A 21,164-nucleotide genomic window follows, 5' to 3' on the forward strand; every position below is an offset into this window, starting at 1 on the left:
TGCTTAAGATTCAGTAAAAGCTAATTGCTATGTTTTGGTATGCGTCCTGACTTTCTACATCCATTGCTCGAGAACATCGGAAAATTAACTTTAAAAATACTTTAGGGGCGCTTTGTCTGTCTCCACCCTTTAAAAATAGCAAATAGCGAGGACAACCCCCCACCCCCTACCCCCTAACGTTGAACGATGATAAGTCAAAGAATACTGCACTAAATTTGCCGGTACGCTTTTGTACACCTGCGTGGAGAGACGCATTGTGAGATTAGTGTCTTACCCAAGATCAACACAATAACCCTGGCCAGTGCTTGAACCCGGCCGCTCGACAAGGAGTCCAGGGCACTAACCATTAGGGGCCTTCCAAGTGTTCTAGGAAACAAGGGAACTTACCATTTATTTCAAGGGGACAAGGGATATATATAGGGGTTGTTAAAGAAGCGTGAGGTCAAGATGGCTGGATATTGGCCAAGTTCTTTTGTTGCGTGTTTATCGTATGGACCAACACGAAGTTGAAGTCCATAAACACGCTAAAAAGAACGCGTTCTCATCTTCTCCATTTTTTCCCCTCTCCTTGCGAGTGTAAGCGAAAGCTAGCAATGTTTACAGATGGAAGTCATGGAATGGTTTCTATTTCGTGCCAATGTACACTCTTTCTTTCTTATCAGAATATAATTTATACAATGAAAGAATTCGAGGCTGAAATTTTCGAAATTTTAAGAATATTTTGAGAATAAACCTAAGGCTAAAATTTTGAAAAGAATATAATTTTGTGCGTTGAAAGTATGTAAATTATACAATACAATTATATGTTTTAAACTAAACGGCGTAAAAAATTTCTTCCTTTCTTTATAAAAACGGCAAAACCAGCCAAAAAGCAGCGAAAACAACAACGCGCGATTGGTCTAAACGCAACACCTGAATGAATAAAAAACTGGCGAAAATCCGAGTGATATTCCCCAATTTCAAAACTGTGCGTGTTGCGAAAAATATTTGAAAGATAATAAACACAAGAGCCTCCGTTTGGCGCGAAAATATTTAACAATTACTCGCCGAAGGCGAAGTGGATTTACCAATGTTCACGGAGCCTGAGGTGAATAATTGTTTTAGTTTAATTTTCAGAGGTGAATATCAAGGACCACAAAATAACGGACTACAACATAAAAACAGAGACGCAATTGTTCGTGTGCATACACGTATGCAGCCGTAGTTTTAAGAATTAAGGATTAAAGGCGATTTTCTCCTCAGTGAAACGAGGTCGTTTCTCTGATAGTTATACGCCATTGTCGGGAAGGCACAGCTTATGTCACCGAGATTAGTAAAAGTCAGTAAAGTTGCGCGGCTATCTGCTTGTAAAGTGGGTGTGGCAACTTGCGAGATTCGCAATTCGGCTCATGGAGTCTTTAGATTACAATAGCTTTTCTCCTACAAACATTTGGTTTATCTCTATTTTGTCCTATCATTAACAACTAACTCAATTTAACTTTAAGGTAAATCGGGGTGTTTAGCTGAATGGTTTATATAATAACTATGAAATTCAGAATTAATCTTTCTAAAAATACAAAATAATCTTTAAACTCTGAAACTTTCCCTGTAATATTACATGGTACAGAATCATATAATTAAATATATACAATATTTTCAACTCTTTAATTACAGTAGAGATTTAACCAAATTAAGGTTGAATAACAATGTATAAACATTTTGCAAAGGAAGTTACAGCAATTCAAGGGGAAATGACAATAACTTTTCTTGATTTTGACTTGGCTGAAGGTGTGTGTGTTGTGTCTTTCTCACTCTTTACAGCGCTAATTGCATCATTTTTCTCCTTAGAAGAAACCTCTTCAGCACATGTTAGCGAGTCTGGAGCCACTGCGTCAAGCCTTCTCTGCTCTATGATCTAGTGACACAAATGCTAATCTCAGAAAACAGACACCTCTTATTCCAAACTCGTTAATAATTCATCAAGTTTAAACAAAGGAAATCATGACTGTAATGGTGTTTGGAACGTTATATCGCTTAATTTGAGAAAACAAGAGATATTACCACTATTTACAGGAACTTTTAATCAGCAAACTTATTGATAAGTCACAAATTAAACCCAAAGTACAGCTCCCCTTTCGCAGGTGAAATCTTTAGAAATAATTTTATATATTTTTGCCTTTATATGAGTTAATCCAAGTTAATATATAGATTTAACCAAGCGTAAAAGCAGAGCTCCTGATTACAATAATTAACCATAATTGAAAGGAGGATTTTTTCCCCAGGATAAGAAACTCAAGAAATGATAATTTGTGAGCATGGGATTGTTCAGCATGTGATGTCGCTATTTTTTTTTTCTAGTTACATTTTAACAAGCCATACCTAATGAGTGTACCTAAGATTACAGAAATTATGTACACAATATATCAGGGACTGTCCAAGAGATGATTGTACAAGGAATATGTTGGAAGAAAAGTCAATGACATGTCAGCGTTAAATTTGCGCCAAAATTTTGCCTTTGCATGTACTCCCTCCCTCTCCTCCAGAGTAATAACCTGGCTTGAGCCCACGATCCAATCGAAAACCCAGAAACTGGTCAGTGGTCAACTTAAAAAAAACACACAACCTCGATGAGCTCTTGACCTGAGCCTGCTATGTGGTCACGTAATACTGGTCAGCAAATACCTTGTTTTGACAGGTGTCAATTAATCATAACATGGATGTCCAATATCAAAGATGTACAGGGCTCTGGTAATGGTGCTACTCTCTTACTTTTCAAGGAATGGGGCTTGGTGTACAGACAGTCACGTGACAAACAAAAGTTTTGAGATCGATGGGTTACCAAACTTTCTAAGGTATGGGGCTCTGCTTGTGCATCTTCGGCGCGCAGGAGCTCCGCTAATAAGGTCCCTGCTGTCCCTGAATGTCTATGATCCTACTTTAGGATTTAAGAAATTTTTTTAAAGTTTTGAGATCCTGAAAGTTTCATGCTACTTTATGGTATTTTTGAACAAGCAAAATAAACTCACCTCTCTGTATTTCTGTATTACTATGTCTTTTATTTGTAGAGGATTCAGCGGTCCCTGGACGCTGCTTTCCCGTCTGATGTATACCTACAATTTCAAAAAATAATAAAGTTAGGTTTCATTTAAGTTTTCAGCAGGAAAGCAACTGGTTTTCTGACTGGCAGTCAAATCTCTTTCAACTAAACCTCTTTATGTCAAACCGGGTAGGAAAAAATTATTCCCAGCTTGGACCAATTTGTCCTGTAGGATGAACTCTGTGTTGAAGCTTAGCAGCCCATCAGACCGCCAGTTATCTCTGGTTTCCATTTAAATGAAGTTTCTAGGAGTACTTCCACTCCCTCTTTGGTGGATGGGATGATAGTCCATTGCATTAAATTTGCCAGATGAGGAGTAAGCATTCATACACCTGGGTGGAGAGAGGCACTGTGAGTGTAAAGTATCTTCTCCAAGAACACCTCACAATGTCCCAAAGCTCGAACACAGTCTGCATGATCTGGAGTCAAGTGCACTAACCGTTTGGCCCAGAATACCTCTCCCAATTTGCTCTGCAGGTCTTGCCCTTTATGAAACACCTGCCTGACGGAAGTTTTTTTTTAAATCTTTAAAGACAAAAATTAACAGAACTATTTCTAGCTGCTTGTATCGGTACCTGGTGCTTGTTGGTCTCATATAACTCTCCCTTCACTCCAGCTTTAACTGTTATTTCTACCACGTAAATATCATTGACAAATGTGTGCTGACCCTCTCGTCTTTCTCGACAGGTTTGTGCTTCAATGATTGGCACAAATTTTACCCTGTTGGGAAAAAATCAAAAGACTGTTTAAGATTTGAATATTACACTTTTAATCGTATACTATAACAAAATTCTTGATTGTAACCGGCACAAGATCATGTGGGTGTCCATTTACAGGTATCCAATTAAAACATTTTGTAATTGGATACCACTTTTAATCATATCTATTACAAAATTCTTGATTGTAACTGGTTCTCCATGCACCTATTTATCACGTAATTGGTGCATGATCACATGGGTGTCCAATTACTGGTATTCAATTTGAACATTTTGTAAATGGATACCAATGCCATTTGCACTTCAATTACGTGCACTTTAATGAGAGAAAAGTGTCTTGCCCAAGTACACAACACAATGTCCCCGGCTGGGCTTGAACCTGGACTGCTCACTTTGGAGTCGAGCGCACTAACCATGAGGCCAACGCGCCTCCCACAAAAAATAGACTACTACTATTTCAGACTACTGCATTTAAAATGTCTTAGTGTCTGTTTTCTCACCTGTAAAATGATGGATCCACCTTAGGAAGAAACTCAGAAAATTCTCGACGTACAGTGTCTGTGATTCTCCTTCTCATAGCTGGGGAGCAACAGATCCCACGGACAGTGCCTACAAAGGAAATCAAAGTAGAAATTATTACTTCCTGATCATGACCCCCTCCTTTGGTAATCTCAGAAGTACAATCCCCAAGTCAAATATTGCTTGGAATTCTTGTCATCTACTGTACATAGCGATGATCATTTTACGAATTAAAACTATTGTTTGGTAAAAAAAAAATCAATGTAAGGTGCTCCTAAATAAATTTAGAGAAACACTGATCACAAAGTTTGTTTTCCTGTTATTGATGAATACTTATTTTTCACTTGACACTTATTAGTCTCTCCCCTACTAAGTCACTAAGTTTAGAGACTGAGGATTGTTTATTAACACAATACATGTATAACTTACCATCATCTAGTATGCCTGCCATTAAAACACCACCATCTGAATTCAAGAAGGCAGAGCCATACTTCCGGACATGCTGCAACCAGGTGAACAAAGATCATAAATCATTTTGTAGCAGCCTGTCTATGCCCCATGCCTCTAGTCCCTTATGGTGCTATAAAGTTGCTAACATCCTCCATGCAGACACCTCCCGTAAATGGGCACCTAGGCAACGTCCCACAGTTGTACGGTTATGGGAAGTTCAACAGTGCTCAAAACCCTTACAGCTTGAACATCCTTGCCATCACTAATCCACCCTTATGGGATTATGAGAGCACTAAATCATCATCAAATGTATAATGTTGCCATTTAATCTTACCCTTGGCAGGGGTTTCATTGAGGGCTGGGCACCGGGTAAACTAACCAGTTGTGAGGACAATTATTTTGCCCGGCTGGTTTGACTATCTAGCAGGAAGTTTTTCTTACAGAGAAGTTCAGTTCTTAATAGCTTTGCCCGCCTGTGAAAACCAGTTACCCTCTGATGAAAATGTTAATGAAAACCCTGCCTCAGGACAATTTAGTATTTTCCTTTGTACTAGTGTATTTATGATTACCGTAATATTAATGTATATGAAACACAGGAAAATGCTTTTTTGTACCAAGGGTTTAAGTATTGAGCCACAACATGCAGAAAAACCAAACAGCAGGACACAAGTTGTAAATTATTTGTTACAGATTGAACTCTCTATACCTCTGGAAGTATACTGATTGGATAATTTCCTCCACCAGTCTTGAACTCATGATGGTGGCTCTCTGTAACTTCTATTGTGGTGCCCAATATGTAGTAGGAGTGATTCCTGAAAGACAAAATGAAACATTTCTCAGTTATAATTTCAATTTTAAATTATTTACTAATGTGTTAGATCATAGGCATGGGCCCTCAGTGATAAAAGAAAAATTAACTTACACCAATGATGATTTGTAAACAGAAATATTAATTCATTTGTATTTTCCTGTGGGTTAACATTACTGGGTAGTCTAGGATTATCAGCGATCTGTAGGACACCTGTCTTAAATTCCATTCCTCCACCCTGGCACTAGTGGATTAGTTTTCTGTAGTCCTTGGTTCAAAGTGCAAGTTCACTGCTCTAAATACACCTACCTACCTCCATTCAATTGATGACTTCACAGCACTGAATGGTTGCACTGGAGTCATTATGTACCGAGCTGATCTCAGTGGCCCAGCAGGTGTAGTGAAAAGGAATGATTTCACATCCTGTGAATATGTTCGTGAAGTCAGTGCCTTCACTGCAACAGCAATTTTTTCTTTTAAATTATGTCCTGCCTTCTGTACTAAAGACACAATTCTTGATTTTTTTGGCTCTCTTTCAACAAGCTCTTTGTCATCATCACGTTTCCGCTTCCTCTTGAAAAAGTTCATCTTTAGATGCAAGAAATATACTGTTAGTAACTAATTTGCCATAATGTAATAATAATAATAATAATAATAATGATAATAAATAATGAATAATAAAAACAAATTAGTATTTTAAGAGGAGGCCTCCAATCACCTAGAGGTGGTTTTGAGGAGGGTCCTCTAAAAAATAAAAGTCTAAAGTATATTAAATGTCTAAAATATCTTTTCAAAGTCTCAAATTTACCATGATTCTTTACTTCCTCCAGATTTGGCAGCTTTTTTGATTTTGTCTCTTTGAGTGGATGGAATGAGGGTGGTAGAAAGAATCAATTAAATACATGTAGTTGTATTTTTAGCTATCTTGAACAGGCACTGTTTGGAAGAATTTTTCATTTCCCTAAAGTATTTCGACGGTAAAATAAATTTCTTGCAACTAAACGTCATTTTCTTCCCTCCTCTCCTCTCCTTGAGCACATCTGAATTCTCTACTGAACTTAATGGCACTAATTGCCACATACATAATTAATGTGGAGAATTGTACAAAACTGAAAAAACACCTGGAAGCTCTCTAGCAGAACTGCCAACTGAACTATGCAGTTGTATTGGCCGTGAGCACCATACGGCTAATGTAAACTTACGTGTTTACCGGTAATAAGTGTTAAATGAATCTTTTAGAAGTTAATCTTTGATGATAATCTTGGAGAACACAATACTAAGCTCATTTTTTACGGACAGATCAGAGTTTTAAGAGAAAAGAGAGAGGAAGATCAGAGATCAGAGATCTAGAAAACTTCACAGTGTGATGAAGTCCTGACGGTTGTCTCTCAAGAACAGAAAGTAAACATAGAACTGTCTCGCTGACTGAGGATCAATAAATATTATCGCTGTATTGCGAATCCGCGTCGGCGTTCAGCAACATCAGTAAATGGATTGTTTCTCTATTATCACCCATGAAAACAACGAAGCAAGAGATAACGGTTTTAAACTAACCTTCTCGAGGCAGTGATCGTGGCAGCTTACAATTTTCAAAAATTCCCACTGTACTTGACGAACTCGCACTGAATCGAGGTCAAACCCAGTCCCCACTCTTGATTGCACTGACCGCGCTTGAAAGCCAAACGAACCGGGTTGGGGAACCGGGTTGGGAAATCGGGGAATTTCCAATAAAAAAAATTCCTGCACAACAGAAACTGCTGAAAAAAGAATTGGACAAGGGAGCCATGGGGAAAAAAGCAAGCAAGTGCTTCTACTATCCAGGTCCCAAAAAATTGCCCAATCCCGCCCTAGGCACTTTAACAAATCGAATGTGGTTTAGCGTTGTCTGTACTCTTATCGAGAATGCGTATGCGGCATCACAGTGGTCAAAATGCTGTGGACTCACGAGGCACAGCCGACTGAGTCCACAACAAATTTTGACCACTGTGATGAGGCATACGCGTTGTCGATAAGAGTACAGACAACGCTAAACCACATTCAATTTGTTTTTAACCACAATATCAACGTCAAAGAAAATGTTTCTTTTAGGCGTGATCAAGAGCGTGACACATTGACGCAAACAGCGTTGTCTAGACTCTTATCGACAACGGCAAATTAGCCAATCAGATTGCGAGACAAGTAGCAATTGTGGTAAAATATAGATTAGTAGTACTTATAGATTAGCTAGGAAAAGTAGCCTATTATGCTACTAGCATTGCCTGTTTTTTTTCCAAATTATGCTCAAAATTATGCTCGTTTTTTAAAATTATGCTACTTTTTCTTTAAGTATGCTTTTCAAAAAAAAAAGGACACAAAACAAGTCCAAATTATATATTTACATTCTCGTCCCCAGAGCCTCTGTTTCCTTTGGTCACGACATTTTAAGACGAGTAGCACTGGGGACGAGAATGATATATTTATTGTCAATGACGCATGGCAAGAGATAATCTCTTGCGCATAATGTATATCTTCTTTATTTTTAAGATGTTCTGATATTGCTTATTTTGAGCGGGTTCTGGCCTAACGGGTGACTGTTCTTCTTCTCGCATGTGTAAGTTACTCGACGCCATTTTGTTGCCTGTGAATAGGGAGCTGGGACAGAAACAGTCTCACTTCCGGTGCACTCAGTCGTCCAGACGTTCTAGACGACGAATGAGGCAGTACTGCGCTAACCTTCTTCCCAGTTCCCCAAAGACATTGCAAAATTGAAAAAAAAAAAAGAAAAAAAAGTGAACCATGGACAGAACTTGAAAATAATCAATCTTACAAGCAAGTCATGACTCTGGTAATGTTCCCTTTAAAAAATGTTTAAAATATGCTGATTATGCTAGCAGTGCTACTTTTACAAAAAGTGCAAAAATTATGCTCGTCGTTCCAAACTATGCCAAAAAATTATGCTAGCGCAATCTATAAGTGCCTATCCCGCCCCCTTCAAAAAATAATGATCCGTCCCAAATTCTGAACGGAGGTATCGTACTAAGCACTGAGGTTAACCTGCGATAAGGCGTTTTTTATTGTTATTTTTCTTTTTGAAAGGGAGAAGGAAAAAATGAGATGTAGCGAGGGAGGGTACTATGATATTACCGCCCATGTTTATCATATGAAATGTATACACACTCAGTTTTGATACATAGCTTGTTGCAAAATGTATCGGATCGCAAATTAACGGTCTAGCTGGTTGGCGGGATGCGGGAGGAGCGTTTTTTCGCTGGCGGGATGTGGGATGGAAGGAAATTTGAAGGCGAGATATGGGATTGCAAGGAGTCGGTGGGAGTCAAAGTTTGGTTATTTTCGAGGCGGGAAGTAGGAATTATTGAATTTTTCGTGCGGAAAATGGGATGTAAGGCTGTTAATGGATTAGAATTCAAATTCACAGCCGAAATCTCAGAGACAGAAACTACATTTGTGAACACGAAAGTGTAACTAAGGTGACAGATTCCAAAGAGAGTTTATACTTGACTCGTCCCCAGGACGCATTTTTGAATCAGCGTGACGTCACACTGGTGATACCACAACCTCGTTCCCACGGTCCTCTCTCCACCTCGAGAAAGTACTTTCTCGAGGTAGAGAGAGGACCCTGGGAACGAGGTTGCCATAACTTCAGTGGAACGAATCGTGACGGTTGCGCTCAGTGGAATTTCAAGAAACACTTACAGCCACTTGCAGTTTGACAAAGTTAACAATCATACAAGTTGCGTACATGAAAAGTGAACGGCACAAGCGCATCAGGCTGACTAAGATGATAGGCTTCCCAATAGGTGGAGAAGTTAAATTCCAGGAGTGTCTGAAGTGAAAGCGAAAGTGCAACGTAAGCAATTCCAAGATGCATCAGGCGAACACTCGTAAATCGTACGTTGTTAAGTTTCGTTGCCTTTTTTCTCTTGTTTTTTTGGGGTTTTTTTTTTCAGGCTTTTGCTTTTAAATGATGGAAATCACATTTCTTGCGTACTTTTATCTTGAAATTGTAGTATTCACTTATGAATCAACAGATCGATCGCGAATTAATGCGACCTGAGTACGTCAAGGACGCGTCGTCAAGGATTCTACGAAGCTGGGAAAGGATCAGTTGCAATGTCAGACCTTGAAGAGTTAGTCATTCCACTTGTTTCAGATTCAAAGCTTAAAAAATAGAGGAAACAAAAGAGAGATTCACTGATATTCAACGTTAGATTCTGGCTTAATCTATATCCATTACTTTAACTGAGTAATAATTAATGACTGTCTGCGCAATGCATCTTGATTCATACCATTTCCATTGCTGAAGCAGGTTATTGATCACGAAAATAATTAACTGATTAACCTCATCTAGATGTTTGAAATATCGTGTATAGAGAATCAGTGGCCATGTTGCATCACTTTTGAGAAACCCGGTGAGTCTGCCAGACTCGAGCTCATTCATTTTGAATACGTGATAAGCTATTATTTAGGTAAATTGAAATTGTGAACTGCAAACTCCGCAGACCTCTTTCATTAGATAAGGAAATTACTTCTGGTCGACACTGGGTATCAGTGAATTAGCTGTTCGGGCTGTTGGCTGCAGCTGGTTTGAGAGAGGGGCTGTGCGTTCAAGAGAGCTTTCACGTAGTAAACGTATAAAAACAAAACGCCTTCCTACACGACTAAAAGGCTGCTGGGAGAAAAAGTCCTGTTTTAGAGCCACTGTGATGTTTAATAAGTGGAAGATACTTATGCAAAAAACTGAGGCTGATGATTCAATGCGAACAACGACGGAGTCCAAGCGAAAAGCTAGCTTCGACCCGGTCGGGGTTTCGTCAGCGCGAAGGCTTATATTGTTTACTAAACACCCATGGTAATGACCTTAGATGAAACTTAAATCTACATAATAAAGTAGATACTGCGTTTAAAACTTAACGCGACCGTAGATCTTACTATATTCGTTATACTGTTTATTTTAACATGATATTATCCGTGGCCAGGTATTTCCTCCCGTGATGCAGGATTGTTTATGTCCGTTCGCAATTAGATTTCCACATGATATCAGTTTCAACTTCTTTGCCTGTTCACAGTCACGCGTTGTGCATGTGACGTCAGCAGTTTCAACTGAGGTCATCACCATGTTTAGTAGACAATTGGCCTTTGTGCTGCCTGCTGAGCTGTATGTTTTGCTGCAACACCGTGATTAAGAGACTCAGCGGGTCAAAAAAAAAACTGTCAACGGTTGCATCTTAGCTTTCAGTTTCAAATCTATCATGTACCGTAATTTTAGATTAAATTTCTAATAGATTTTGTTCTAAGTTTTTCCATTTTCTGTTACAATATATCATAATTTAGTGTTCTCAATGGAGTGGTTTGGAATTGAGTGCAGAAAGTTATCAGGCAATTACTTTGGTTTTGGTTTTATTACGGTTTGAGATTGGCTGAGTATGTAATTGGTTTGGTTTTGGTCTTATATTACGACGCTCAATTGAAAACCGCTCTAAGCTCTGTTAAGATATAAGATATTATTTATTATTAGCGCGGTTTTGAATCGAGTGTTGTAAAACGAAAGCCAAACCAATAGACTACTCAGCCAATCTCAAACTGTAGTAAAACCAAAATCAAAGTAATTACTTTCGACTCCCAATTGAAATCCGCTCTGTTTTTCTACGTTTCGCCGATCAGATTATCAGCGAATCGCATTTTTGCAGCCATAGAGATTTCCCGGCATAGTAAATCGAACGTTCGAAAATCAAACTCAATCGAACTAAACTGAACTCAATCTATGGATTGAGTTCGGCAATCGAACCAAATCGAACACAGAATTTTGTGTGAGTTCGATTTCCGAACCAATCCAACTAAATCGAACAAATCGAGCCCAATCGAACTTAATCCATTAGATTGTGTTGGATTGAGTTCGGAAACCGAACTCAATCGAACACAATTAAATGGATTGCTTTCGATTGGCTCTGGTAAACCTATACAAAGCAAGCCCAAAGCAAGACCATCAAAGCAGGTTTTTCTTGTGCTTTTTTACAATTTATTCAATAACAGAAACCCCATTTATAAACTGTCCACGGCAGTTAAGAGAACAGAACAGAACAGAACAGAACAAAGCTATCATTATTCCCGTGGGCGTATTCCGAAATTGTTGTACCCTTTCCTTTTTTGGCTAACTTACAATTGCGGCAAGACAACTCCAAGGGTTACTTTTATGCAAAAATACAAGCAAATTACTAACCGCGACACAGGCAACGGCATACAGCAGATGGATGATTATGAAAAATATCTTACTAACGATATACATGATTCTCTCAAATTCATCTTGGACAATTAACAGTGACCAGGAGGGTAAGGGTGAACGAGCGTCAGTATATTGGACGTTTGGGAGCTTCTTACTGTCATGATAGAAAGGATAAATAGTAAATGCATTGATACCACCTCCTTTTCGCCAGCGACCTTTAGGATGATCAAATGGTGGCCCACAGACTCTACCGACTAAAAGTGAAAAGTATGCATAAGTTTTGCTTTCCCTGTTTTTCTTAAGGGTTGCACAATATTAACTACTTGAGGCAAATTAATATATTCCCGGTTTATTTCGGTTGGATCTATTACCTGGTCTATTGAATCCCTTACAAACATCTTCTTTTACCAAGTTATCGAAGCATTTACAGGCCACAGGGAAGCAACCAGTTCATGTTGAAGGTAACTAATTGTCCGCGCTCGGCCTTTCTCGTCTATTTTCTTTAAAACCTTGAAAACTTCGCCAACCTTGACGTCAAAGCGGCATTCCTGGTAGCCTTTTACTACGCGTTTGAAACCTACAATCCACAGCGCATCTGAAGCCATTTCTGCGGAATTTCTACGTGCGCTACACTCTGGGCTGGAGTAACTCGAGCTTCCAAGTTCTGGTTATGGATTTTCAACGCCTGTTTTACACAAATCACGAGTTCGAAAATTAAACGTTCGTTTGGGTTCGATCGATTTTTTTTCTTTTCGGTGAGTTCGATTTCGTTCGATTGTCGAACTCAATCCATGAATTGAGTTCGATTTCGTTCGATTTCGTTCGACTAAAATTTAGTTCGATTTCGTTCGATTTACTATGCCGGGAGATTTCGGCCGCGAACGATGACCTATTTCATGAGGAAAGCTCTTGACTGAGTTGAGTAATGTATAGCGTCGACTCGGAACGTCCCTTTTGCACGCAATTTTGGCTTAATTTCGGATTTTTCAGTCAGTTTACTGCGGCGTTATAGTATAGGGTTAAGACGTCCCTGTTATTGGAATCTGCCACCCGTATATGACCGAGATATTCTGTGGGTGTGTGCGTATTTTTCGTGCGTTTCGCAACGGCATTATGTTTTGTCACAGAAGAGAAATACCTCCAAAACCATAAGTAGGTTTATGCGTATATTTGCCCCCCCCCCCCCCGAGGGGGTACTCCTAGAAAAATTGGGTGGGGGTGTGCGGCCCGCGTCCCAAAACCCTTACCCTATTTACAACTAAAATCTGCGATATTTATGACCTGACCAAAAATTCGAAACCCTATTTATGACCTGAGCCTTAAATCAAAACCCTGTTTCAGACCTGCATTATGATTAGTTCCCTAGTTCAGACCAATGTTAAATTTCCGTAAACATAATTTGTGAAGGGCTTTTGTTCATTTCCTCTTCAATAATAATGAAAAAGTGGCTTGTTCTCACAAACATACCCATATCAAGGCTAGAGTGCAAAAACCATACCCTATTTATGACCAAAATGGCCAAAATCAGCTAAAATCGATACCCTATTTATGACCAATGCCGCTGAAAAACCATACCCTTTGGGGCCGCACATACCTGTATAGCCCATATAAGAGAGTACCCCCCCCCCCAACCGGGATATTTGCTCTTCTGTATTTCCTTATCGTAACTGAATAGGCCCTTTGCACAATCCGGTCACATGGTACGGAATTAATTATGCTGGGACGCAAGTTACACAGTAGGACTTCCAAAACAAAGGAACTCGCACCAGTCCAGCCCGACTTTCGTTTGTTTTGAAAGTCCCACTGTGTAACTTGCGTCCCAGCATAATTAATTCCGTACCATGTGACCGGATCGTGCAAAGGGCCTATTAGTTCCGCACTTTACTTGAAATTGTAAACTTATTGTAATCTAAAGGAAATGTCATAAGATAACAATGTATGAATTTTAAATGTAGAGTAATTATAAATTCATAAATGTTGACATAGAAAGGAACTTCTCTTTAACTCTTAAGATCACTTATTGTCCAGTATTTCGTTTAATATCGATAATTTATTCATATTACCTGTTCTCAGATGCGAAGTAGCTTATTTTCAATTAACACCATTATTTACCCATATCGTGAGCAATTTCCTTGAACTTAACTTGAACGAAAGATCTAAACGTTTAACATGCAACTTCCTTTACGGATGTTGGTATTGATAAGACTTGTTATTGATAAGACAAGTTCACCTGAAATTATTATCGAACCGTAAGCATATATAAGCAAGCACATACTGTACACTATTTGATTTATCTTGATCTACCTTGATTTATCCTGAGTTACCTTCGACCTATGTACTACGAGGTTTAATCTACAATAAAGAAGACAAGAGAGTTCCAGATCGGTGAGAGTCCTTGCTGATTTACTGTCCGACTCACGAGAGACAACGACCTTGTACCTTTGGCATTGAGTAGCGAGTGCTGTGCAGCGAGCCGGTACTCTTCCGAGCTTTCCTCAAGACAAGTCCGTGCGACGTTATCCCTGTATTCAACAGCACCCAAGCTGATAAACCATATCCGTCCTTAATCGCGCAGTTCCGCACGGAAAACCTTTCGTTACAGTTTTTTTATGATTTCTTAACAACACTTAGCTGTAGTTTATCCGTAGCTGTAAAAATGCGATTCGTTGGAATTCTGGTGAGCGATAACAAAGTTATCTTGCCCAATCTCATGGACTGATATGTTTCTGTTTAGTCCGTTAATTTTTAAAAAGTTCTCTACATCTTTTTCTTTTCCAGAAGGAACATACTGTGCATTTTCAAGCTGGTGTATGGAGTCGGTCTTCAAGCTCTTAGGGAGCTGTTTAAACAAATCCATCCCTCCTGGTCGAATACGCCGGGTGATGCAGCTGCCCTCGATAAAGGAAACATGTATATCGGTAGAGAGGAAGAAGCATGTTTCAGGAGAGGAAACATAGAAGAATGGGACTTTTCATTGATGACATCTGTTCTTCTGTTTTCTACAAAATGTGCTCTGGAGATCAGCAGGAGACCCGGCTATGACATTGCCCTCCACGAATTAAAGAAGTGCCGTAACAAGTTGCTGGGACATCCTTCCACAGACAGGATGTCTGATGCCGATTTCAACCATTACTGGCCTCTGCTGTCCAAGAACTTCATTACACTTGGGGCTGATTCTTATGTTATTGCAGCGCTCAAGCTCAAATCAGGTAACCACAAAATATGATATATATAACATGAGATGTCGCTCCAAAGCAATATAATCCATCACCGAGGAAACGATTTTCGTTTTATTAACTGAGAGCGTATTGTGTATTTGTGGATATTTCAAATTAATATTTTTTGTCGCTGACGCTGAATCGTAACCTTTTTCCAAACTCAGAATATGTGGGGAAACCTGTTTATATCGAACATGCGGCGTACGAACAAATCATCATCATCATCATCATCATCTTCATGATGCGCGCTTGAGGTGTAGAACATGTACATCATATGGACAAAATTGTCTATGGCACGGACTCAAAAGTTGCTGGTGAATGCACGAGCGGAACACTGGTGCGTTCAACAGATTTTCTAGACTTGAAAGGTGTATCATTTGCTTAGAAAACATACTAGGAACACCTATATAGTGGGTTTAGATCATAGCACGAGAAAGCGAAAATATTTACATCTGAGAAGGGGTGATGATTGCGTTGGCAACACATCTTGTGGATGTATTATTCTTTTATCTATTTTCTTTCTTCAGAGGAAGAGCTCGTTGCTGCAGAACACTACAAACAGCTCTTTATGGCAGAACGAGATAGACACTATCGATGTGAAAAGAAGCTTGAATCGATAGAGAGAAAATTGGATTCGTTCATTGCCAGTCAATCAGCTGATGGGGCCTCCAAAACGCTTGCTGGCGCAGAAGATCTCAGTGGTCCCAAGTGGGACGAATGGTTGAAGTTTCGTCATGCGGTTGGTGATTTCGACACCCAGAAGAATCAGTATATTCTTGTCACGGATGCCATGCGGAATGAGGAGCTAGAGTGCTATTCCAGTTTAAGAGGCGTCCCTTGGAAGATGATCTTAGATTTCGATCCCAAGTCTGAAGAGAACGGATTTTATCGAGAGTTCATTTCAAAAGAAGGTAAAATGAGTAATCTAGCAAGCATGTTTACACCAGCAGAATTAAAACAGTGTACGATGAAAAGTTTGTTACGACAGATCGATCCCCAAAAAATCCAGTGGTTGTTTGTTAATGGAAGAGCTGGCGATGACGGCGGTGGTCGTAAGGAGTTTTCAGAATGGGAAGCCTCCTCAGTGAAAGACATCAACAGTTTGTTTCGATGTTGCTCGGACCCAGACACATTTGACGAGTTGAAGCCCGTGGTATGTCTAATTCTTCCCTTCACTGACCACAGCAGACCCTATTTGCAAGTTACATTGAGTCGTCTAATCGAAAACTTTAACAAACATGACGTGACATTTGTGTCTGTCAATAACAAGAATTGGACCAGCAGCCCGGACAAATTCAATGTTCATGATTTTGAGTTGTGCCCAAAGATTCTTAACCTGGGTTTAAAAGACGTGCTTGGTACGTCGACGGATCGGAAGCTCCGCATGCCAACTTCCCATACTGGAGTCCCAGTTTACCTCAGTCCAAGACAGTACCTTTACATCAAGGAATACTTGGAAGTTCTGTACATAGGATGTGAAGATCTACCAGAAGACAATAGTAACTCTTCTGAGCCTCAGGACCAGCAAGAGACATACTTAGAGGAGCAGAGAAAGTCATTCTTGTCCGGAAATGAAATTTCGTTTGCCAGTCTCTTTGACAATCATGATGCTAGAAGAGAAATCGAGAGAGACATCCAGATACACGTTCAACGGCTCCTTGACCAAGGCCTAGCACGGCCGAGCATTGTGGAAATTAGACATTCTCCAGGCGCTGGGGGCACAACAATTGCCCGCCGTGTACTGTGGGATCTGCACAAGGAATACCCGTGCGGATTAATCGACATCAGCTCTCATCACTACTTGGATGAAGACAACGTCTTTGCGAACGCACTTGCAGAGAGAATATCATCGATTGAAGAAATATGCAACACAACTCCACTAGTTTTGATCGATGGAAAACAGTCCGGTGCTATAGAAGGCCTCTCAAACAAACTTGCACGAATTCTTCAAAGCAGGGGAAAACGGGCCATTTTATTGCGCTGTCTCCGAGGATCAAAAGCCTCTTCAAAAGGAGTGCAGGAAAAGGAGTCTTCTCACGTGCACAAAGTGTTTCATGTTAATGTTAAATTGGAAGAATCGGTCACAGATCTGAATGAGTTCAAGTCGAAGTACAAAGAGTACCTGGTCACCATTGACGAGGCACTGGTCAAGAGACAAGTCCTATCTGGCCTATGTCGTGTGTTCCATTTCCCCCTTCTTTCCATGATGGAAGAGTTTCGTCCTAAACTTGTGAAGATAATCGAAGACACCTTCAACGAACTGGGCGGAATTCAACAAGAAATCGCTGCAGTTGTGGCCTTCTTACAGAAGTATGCAAATCTTCCGACCCCAGCAATTCTTCTGCATGAAGCTTTCAAACAGTTCACGGTCCTGCCAGATAACAAGAAGAGTGCTACCTACGATGATATTACGCAGCTTTTCTCTGAGTACCTCATGAATTTAATGATACCTGCAAAGCCAACACCTTCTGGAAACCAAAAGCCACCAGAAAGCTACACGTTTCAGCATCCATTAGTCGCAGACTTAGTGCTTAAGAGGGTGTATCTAGAGCAGAAGCGTGACCTTTTTGGAATAGTGGACCGATTTCTTCAGTTTCCCATCTACCAACACGAAACGCTGCTACCTGTATTTAACGAACTGTTCATCTACAACAAGGTCAAGACAGGACACATCGAGAAGTTCAAATTCTCCATTCTGTTTGAAGAGCTGAAGAATACTGACTCAAATCGTGCAGCCGAAATCTTTTGTAAAGTAGCTGAGAAGACAAATGACTCGGTGATGTTCGCCAACGCAGCACGATTTTGCGCCAAGAAGGAACCTCCATCGTTTCCAAAAGCAAAGGAACTTATTCAACGTGCCTTGCAAGTTCATGGATCTTCGTCTTCAAAAGGTGGATACAAAAATTTGTGTCACACTAAAGGTGTTGTCCTTTATTTTGAACTGAAGGACATGATCCATAGAGGGGAAGTTGAGGATCTGACCAGACTGGAAGCAATGGCCAGTAAAGTTCTTCAGGCACATCGTGAAGCACGAACCTTCCCTCCAACCTACCCGCATCCTTTAATTGGCGAAGTAGACGTTTGGTTGCTGTGCATTAAATGGATCATGAACAACCTTTGCAATCATGATGCAGAAGAGACTTTGGCTTTTGTGACTAATCGGTCTCCTCCCTTCTTTCGGACTTGCATAAGTGATTCTTTTCATCTCTTAGATGTTGTTGATAACATGGTCCAAAGTGTATCTTATCTGGCAGATCCCGCAGAAACGAAACGGCTGTCTAACAAGTTGAGGTTGTCTTTGATGAAGACGTTTCGCAGACGATATGTGCCTTTAGGCAGGCTTAAAGCTGACGAAGACATTGTCCAGGCCTGCAGAGCAATTTGTACAACTAAGCATTTCCGAGAGTCATCGCAGCTGGAGCTTAAACGACTTCAAGCCCACTTCATGTTGACGAACAGCGAGCAGCAAATCGATAGTTTGAAGAAAGGAGATCTTGAGTTCCTGCTCAAACTTCTGGAAGATCTTGTTCTTAAAGAGGACGAGTATCGCTTGGCTCATCACTTGATGAAAGTCTGCATGCTGGTGACCGGAGCAAGATCTTACAGCCTTGACCAAGGTTTTCACGTCTGCGAGAAATGGTCAGTGGTCTCAACTCATGATTGCCTTCCAGATTTTTACCAGATGGTTATCTGTTTCCTACAAATTCTTGATGGCAACACACTGGAGTTTATGCCGACGTACATCAAAGCCTTGGAGAAGTGCAAAGAAAAATCTCAGAATCATTTGCGAAGACTTTATGCCACAATCTATGTAGGCAAGGAAGGAAAAGGTATGTCTCGCCTCATTAGTCGCAACAAGTTACTTGGACAAACGGACTACTCTCCCGATCAATTTTGGCAAGTTGATAGCAGACGGAAATTGCTAGAGTGCAAAGGAAGAATTCGAGTGAAGCAATCAAGTGGCCTAGGAAAGTCAACACTCTACATTGAACTGGTGCAGGGCAATCTTGAGCTTTATGTTGGCAAGAACGCAGACATTGGCAAAGTGGAGAGGGACTTTACACCAGGGGCATTGGTGTATTTTGTTGTAAGTTTCAATCTTCAGGGGCCTGTCGCGAATGGCATAACGTTTTCGCCGCAGAATCCATCAAATGAGTAAAAGAGGTACTCCTGATCACTTCAGTGCAGTTCAAGCAAGAGAAAAGCAGACTTATTCAAGTCAAAGCATTGTTTAAAATTGGCTGACCCCACTGCGTCACAAGTCTTAGTCAGTGAATACTAAACTGTACGCTTTGATGATGTCCGCCAGAACAATGCCAGCAGCACACATGTGTAAGAATGGATTTTGACATGACTGTGATGTGGACGAACATTTGTCATCACTTTCGATGTGCCCAGTGACGTTTCAACTCGTTATTAACATGAATGTAATGTATATATCTGACCATATTTCGCATATTTCCTGCTTTTTATTAGGAAGATCGTTAGATAAAGTTGTGACAGAATTTTTCATAGTATATCACCGCCAGATTGTTTTGACATAGCTTTAGCTACAGAGGTGATACTTTAATCGCCTCATTTATTTCTTTTTATTTGTATTAGAGAAAATTGGATTTATTCAAGTCAAAGCATTGTTTCAAATTGGCTAAATAATGGCCCCACCGCGTCACAAGTCTTAGTCAGTGAATACTAAACTGTACGTGGCAGGATGGATTTTGACAACTGTCAATTGATGAACGTGTTTTATCACTTTAATATGTCCAGAGACATTTTCAACTTATTAATTAATGTATATATTTTATCATATTTGGTATATTTCCTGTTGTCATATACGAAGATCGTTAGACAAAGTTGTTACAGAGAATTTAACTACATTTAATACTTTCATCGTCAGATTGTTTTGCAATAGTTTTAGTTATCGAAGTGATGCTATAATCGCCATGATTTTTACAGCAAAGTACAAAGTAAAGTTTACACAAGTTGTAGAGACCAAATAAGGTTAAGAAAGCTACTTTAGATCTCTTTGATCTTTTTTTACTTGTATTAGAGAAAAGCAGACTTGTTCAAGTCAAAGCATTGTTTCAAATTGGCTGAATAATGGCCCCACCGCGTCACAAGTCTTAGTCAGTGAATACTAAACTGTACGTGGCAGGATGGACAACTGTCAATCGACGAACATATTTTATCACTTTGATATGTCCAGAGACATTTTCAACACATTAAGTATAATGTATAATTTTATTACATTTCGCATATTTCTTGTCATATACGAGGATCGTTAGACAAAGGTGTGACAGAGAATTCTACATTGCTTTCATCGTGTACTTGTTTGCAAAGACTGCATTAAGTTAACTAAGCTAGTTTAGACCATTTCGGTCTTTTTTTTTTACGTATATGCAAAATGAATATAGTAGGAATTGGTAACAATATCGACGAACTCTCGCAGCGTTTGATTTAGAGAGGATCAGTTTATTGGATCATTTTTACTGTTTTTATTACATTTCATAGATCTTTTTGCTGTCCGACCCGGGTCTACTCGTCAATTCGTCAAAGGTATTCTTCATAATTTGGTAACAAAGCTGAAAGCAAACGAGAAAAAAACAGCAACAAACAAACCAGATGTGAAAGAAAAACAGCGAGTAGAACAAACCTTTTGTAGTTTTTCAGCGAATATTTCTAAATAAAATGCACTTTTGTTACCACTAATTATTGCATTTGTTTACTGTCTCGATAGCCTGCAAAACTGAGTTTCGTTTCAAGCCGTACTGAATCATGTGGTCGAAAAAACAAGCTAACTTTTGCATGCAGCCTCCACAAAGGAGTGAAAAAGCGGTTGTGGGGGCAATTTGTTGCTCTATGTTACAAGAAGCTGTTTCCTTTTCCAGTCACACCACGAATTTTCCACATGAAGTTGGTTCTTTTTTCCAGCCACACCACGAATTTTCCATCGATTTCTAAGTGCCGAGAAAATAAACCAGAACATTGTTTCAAATCGCTTGCTGTTCCTGACAAAGGAGCGTGCGGCTACACGTAGGTAGTTAGGTTTCAATGGCTCAGTGCACTGCACTTGAGTGGTGCTGATGCGACCGAAGAGCACGGGGGTATGGCAGGTTTTCTGTTTTCTTCTCTTGGAGCAACTATATTGTATTCGGGGAAC

The 21,164-nt window shown here is 39.8% G+C and overlaps 2 protein-coding genes across 3 annotated transcripts; one reads left to right on the plus strand and one right to left on the minus strand.

Moving 5' to 3' along the window:
* Position 1: 1 nt before the first annotated feature.
* LOC145488332 (uncharacterized) lies at positions 2-7,136 on the minus strand. Its single transcript, XM_081467172.1, has 8 exons — positions 7,124-7,136; positions 5,883-6,157; positions 5,468-5,573; positions 4,741-4,813; positions 4,293-4,401; positions 3,652-3,796; positions 3,006-3,089; positions 2-1,894 (listed from the first exon to the last, which is right to left on the minus strand). The coding sequence occupies exons 2-8, from the start codon at positions 6,155-6,157 to the stop codon at positions 1,721-1,723; spliced, it is 966 nt and encodes a 321-aa protein (XP_081323298.1). The 5' UTR covers positions 7,124-7,136; the 3' UTR covers positions 2-1,720.
* Positions 7,137-8,584: 1,448 nt separating this feature from the next.
* On the plus strand, positions 8,585-21,083 carry LOC145488335 (uncharacterized). 2 transcript variants are annotated; one of them, XM_081467175.1, is made up of 4 exons: positions 8,585-9,457; positions 9,598-9,696; positions 14,568-14,998; positions 15,535-21,083. In XM_081467175.1, the coding sequence occupies exons 2-4, from the start codon at positions 9,680-9,682 to the stop codon at positions 19,164-19,166; spliced, it is 4,080 nt and encodes a 1,359-aa protein (XP_081323301.1). In that variant the 5' UTR covers positions 8,585-9,457; positions 9,598-9,679; the 3' UTR covers positions 19,167-21,083. The 2 variants fall into 2 exon arrangements, with proteins under 2 accessions (XP_081323301.1, XP_081323302.1); XM_081467176.1 differs by having other exon boundaries at positions 8,585-9,416.
* Positions 21,084-21,164: the final 81 nt, after the last annotated feature.

Source organism: Orbicella franksi, chromosome 5, assembly GCF_964199315.1.
Source record: "Orbicella franksi chromosome 5, jaOrbFran1.1, whole genome shotgun sequence".
NCBI classification, from domain to species: Eukaryota; Metazoa; Cnidaria; class Anthozoa; order Scleractinia; family Merulinidae; genus Orbicella; species Orbicella franksi.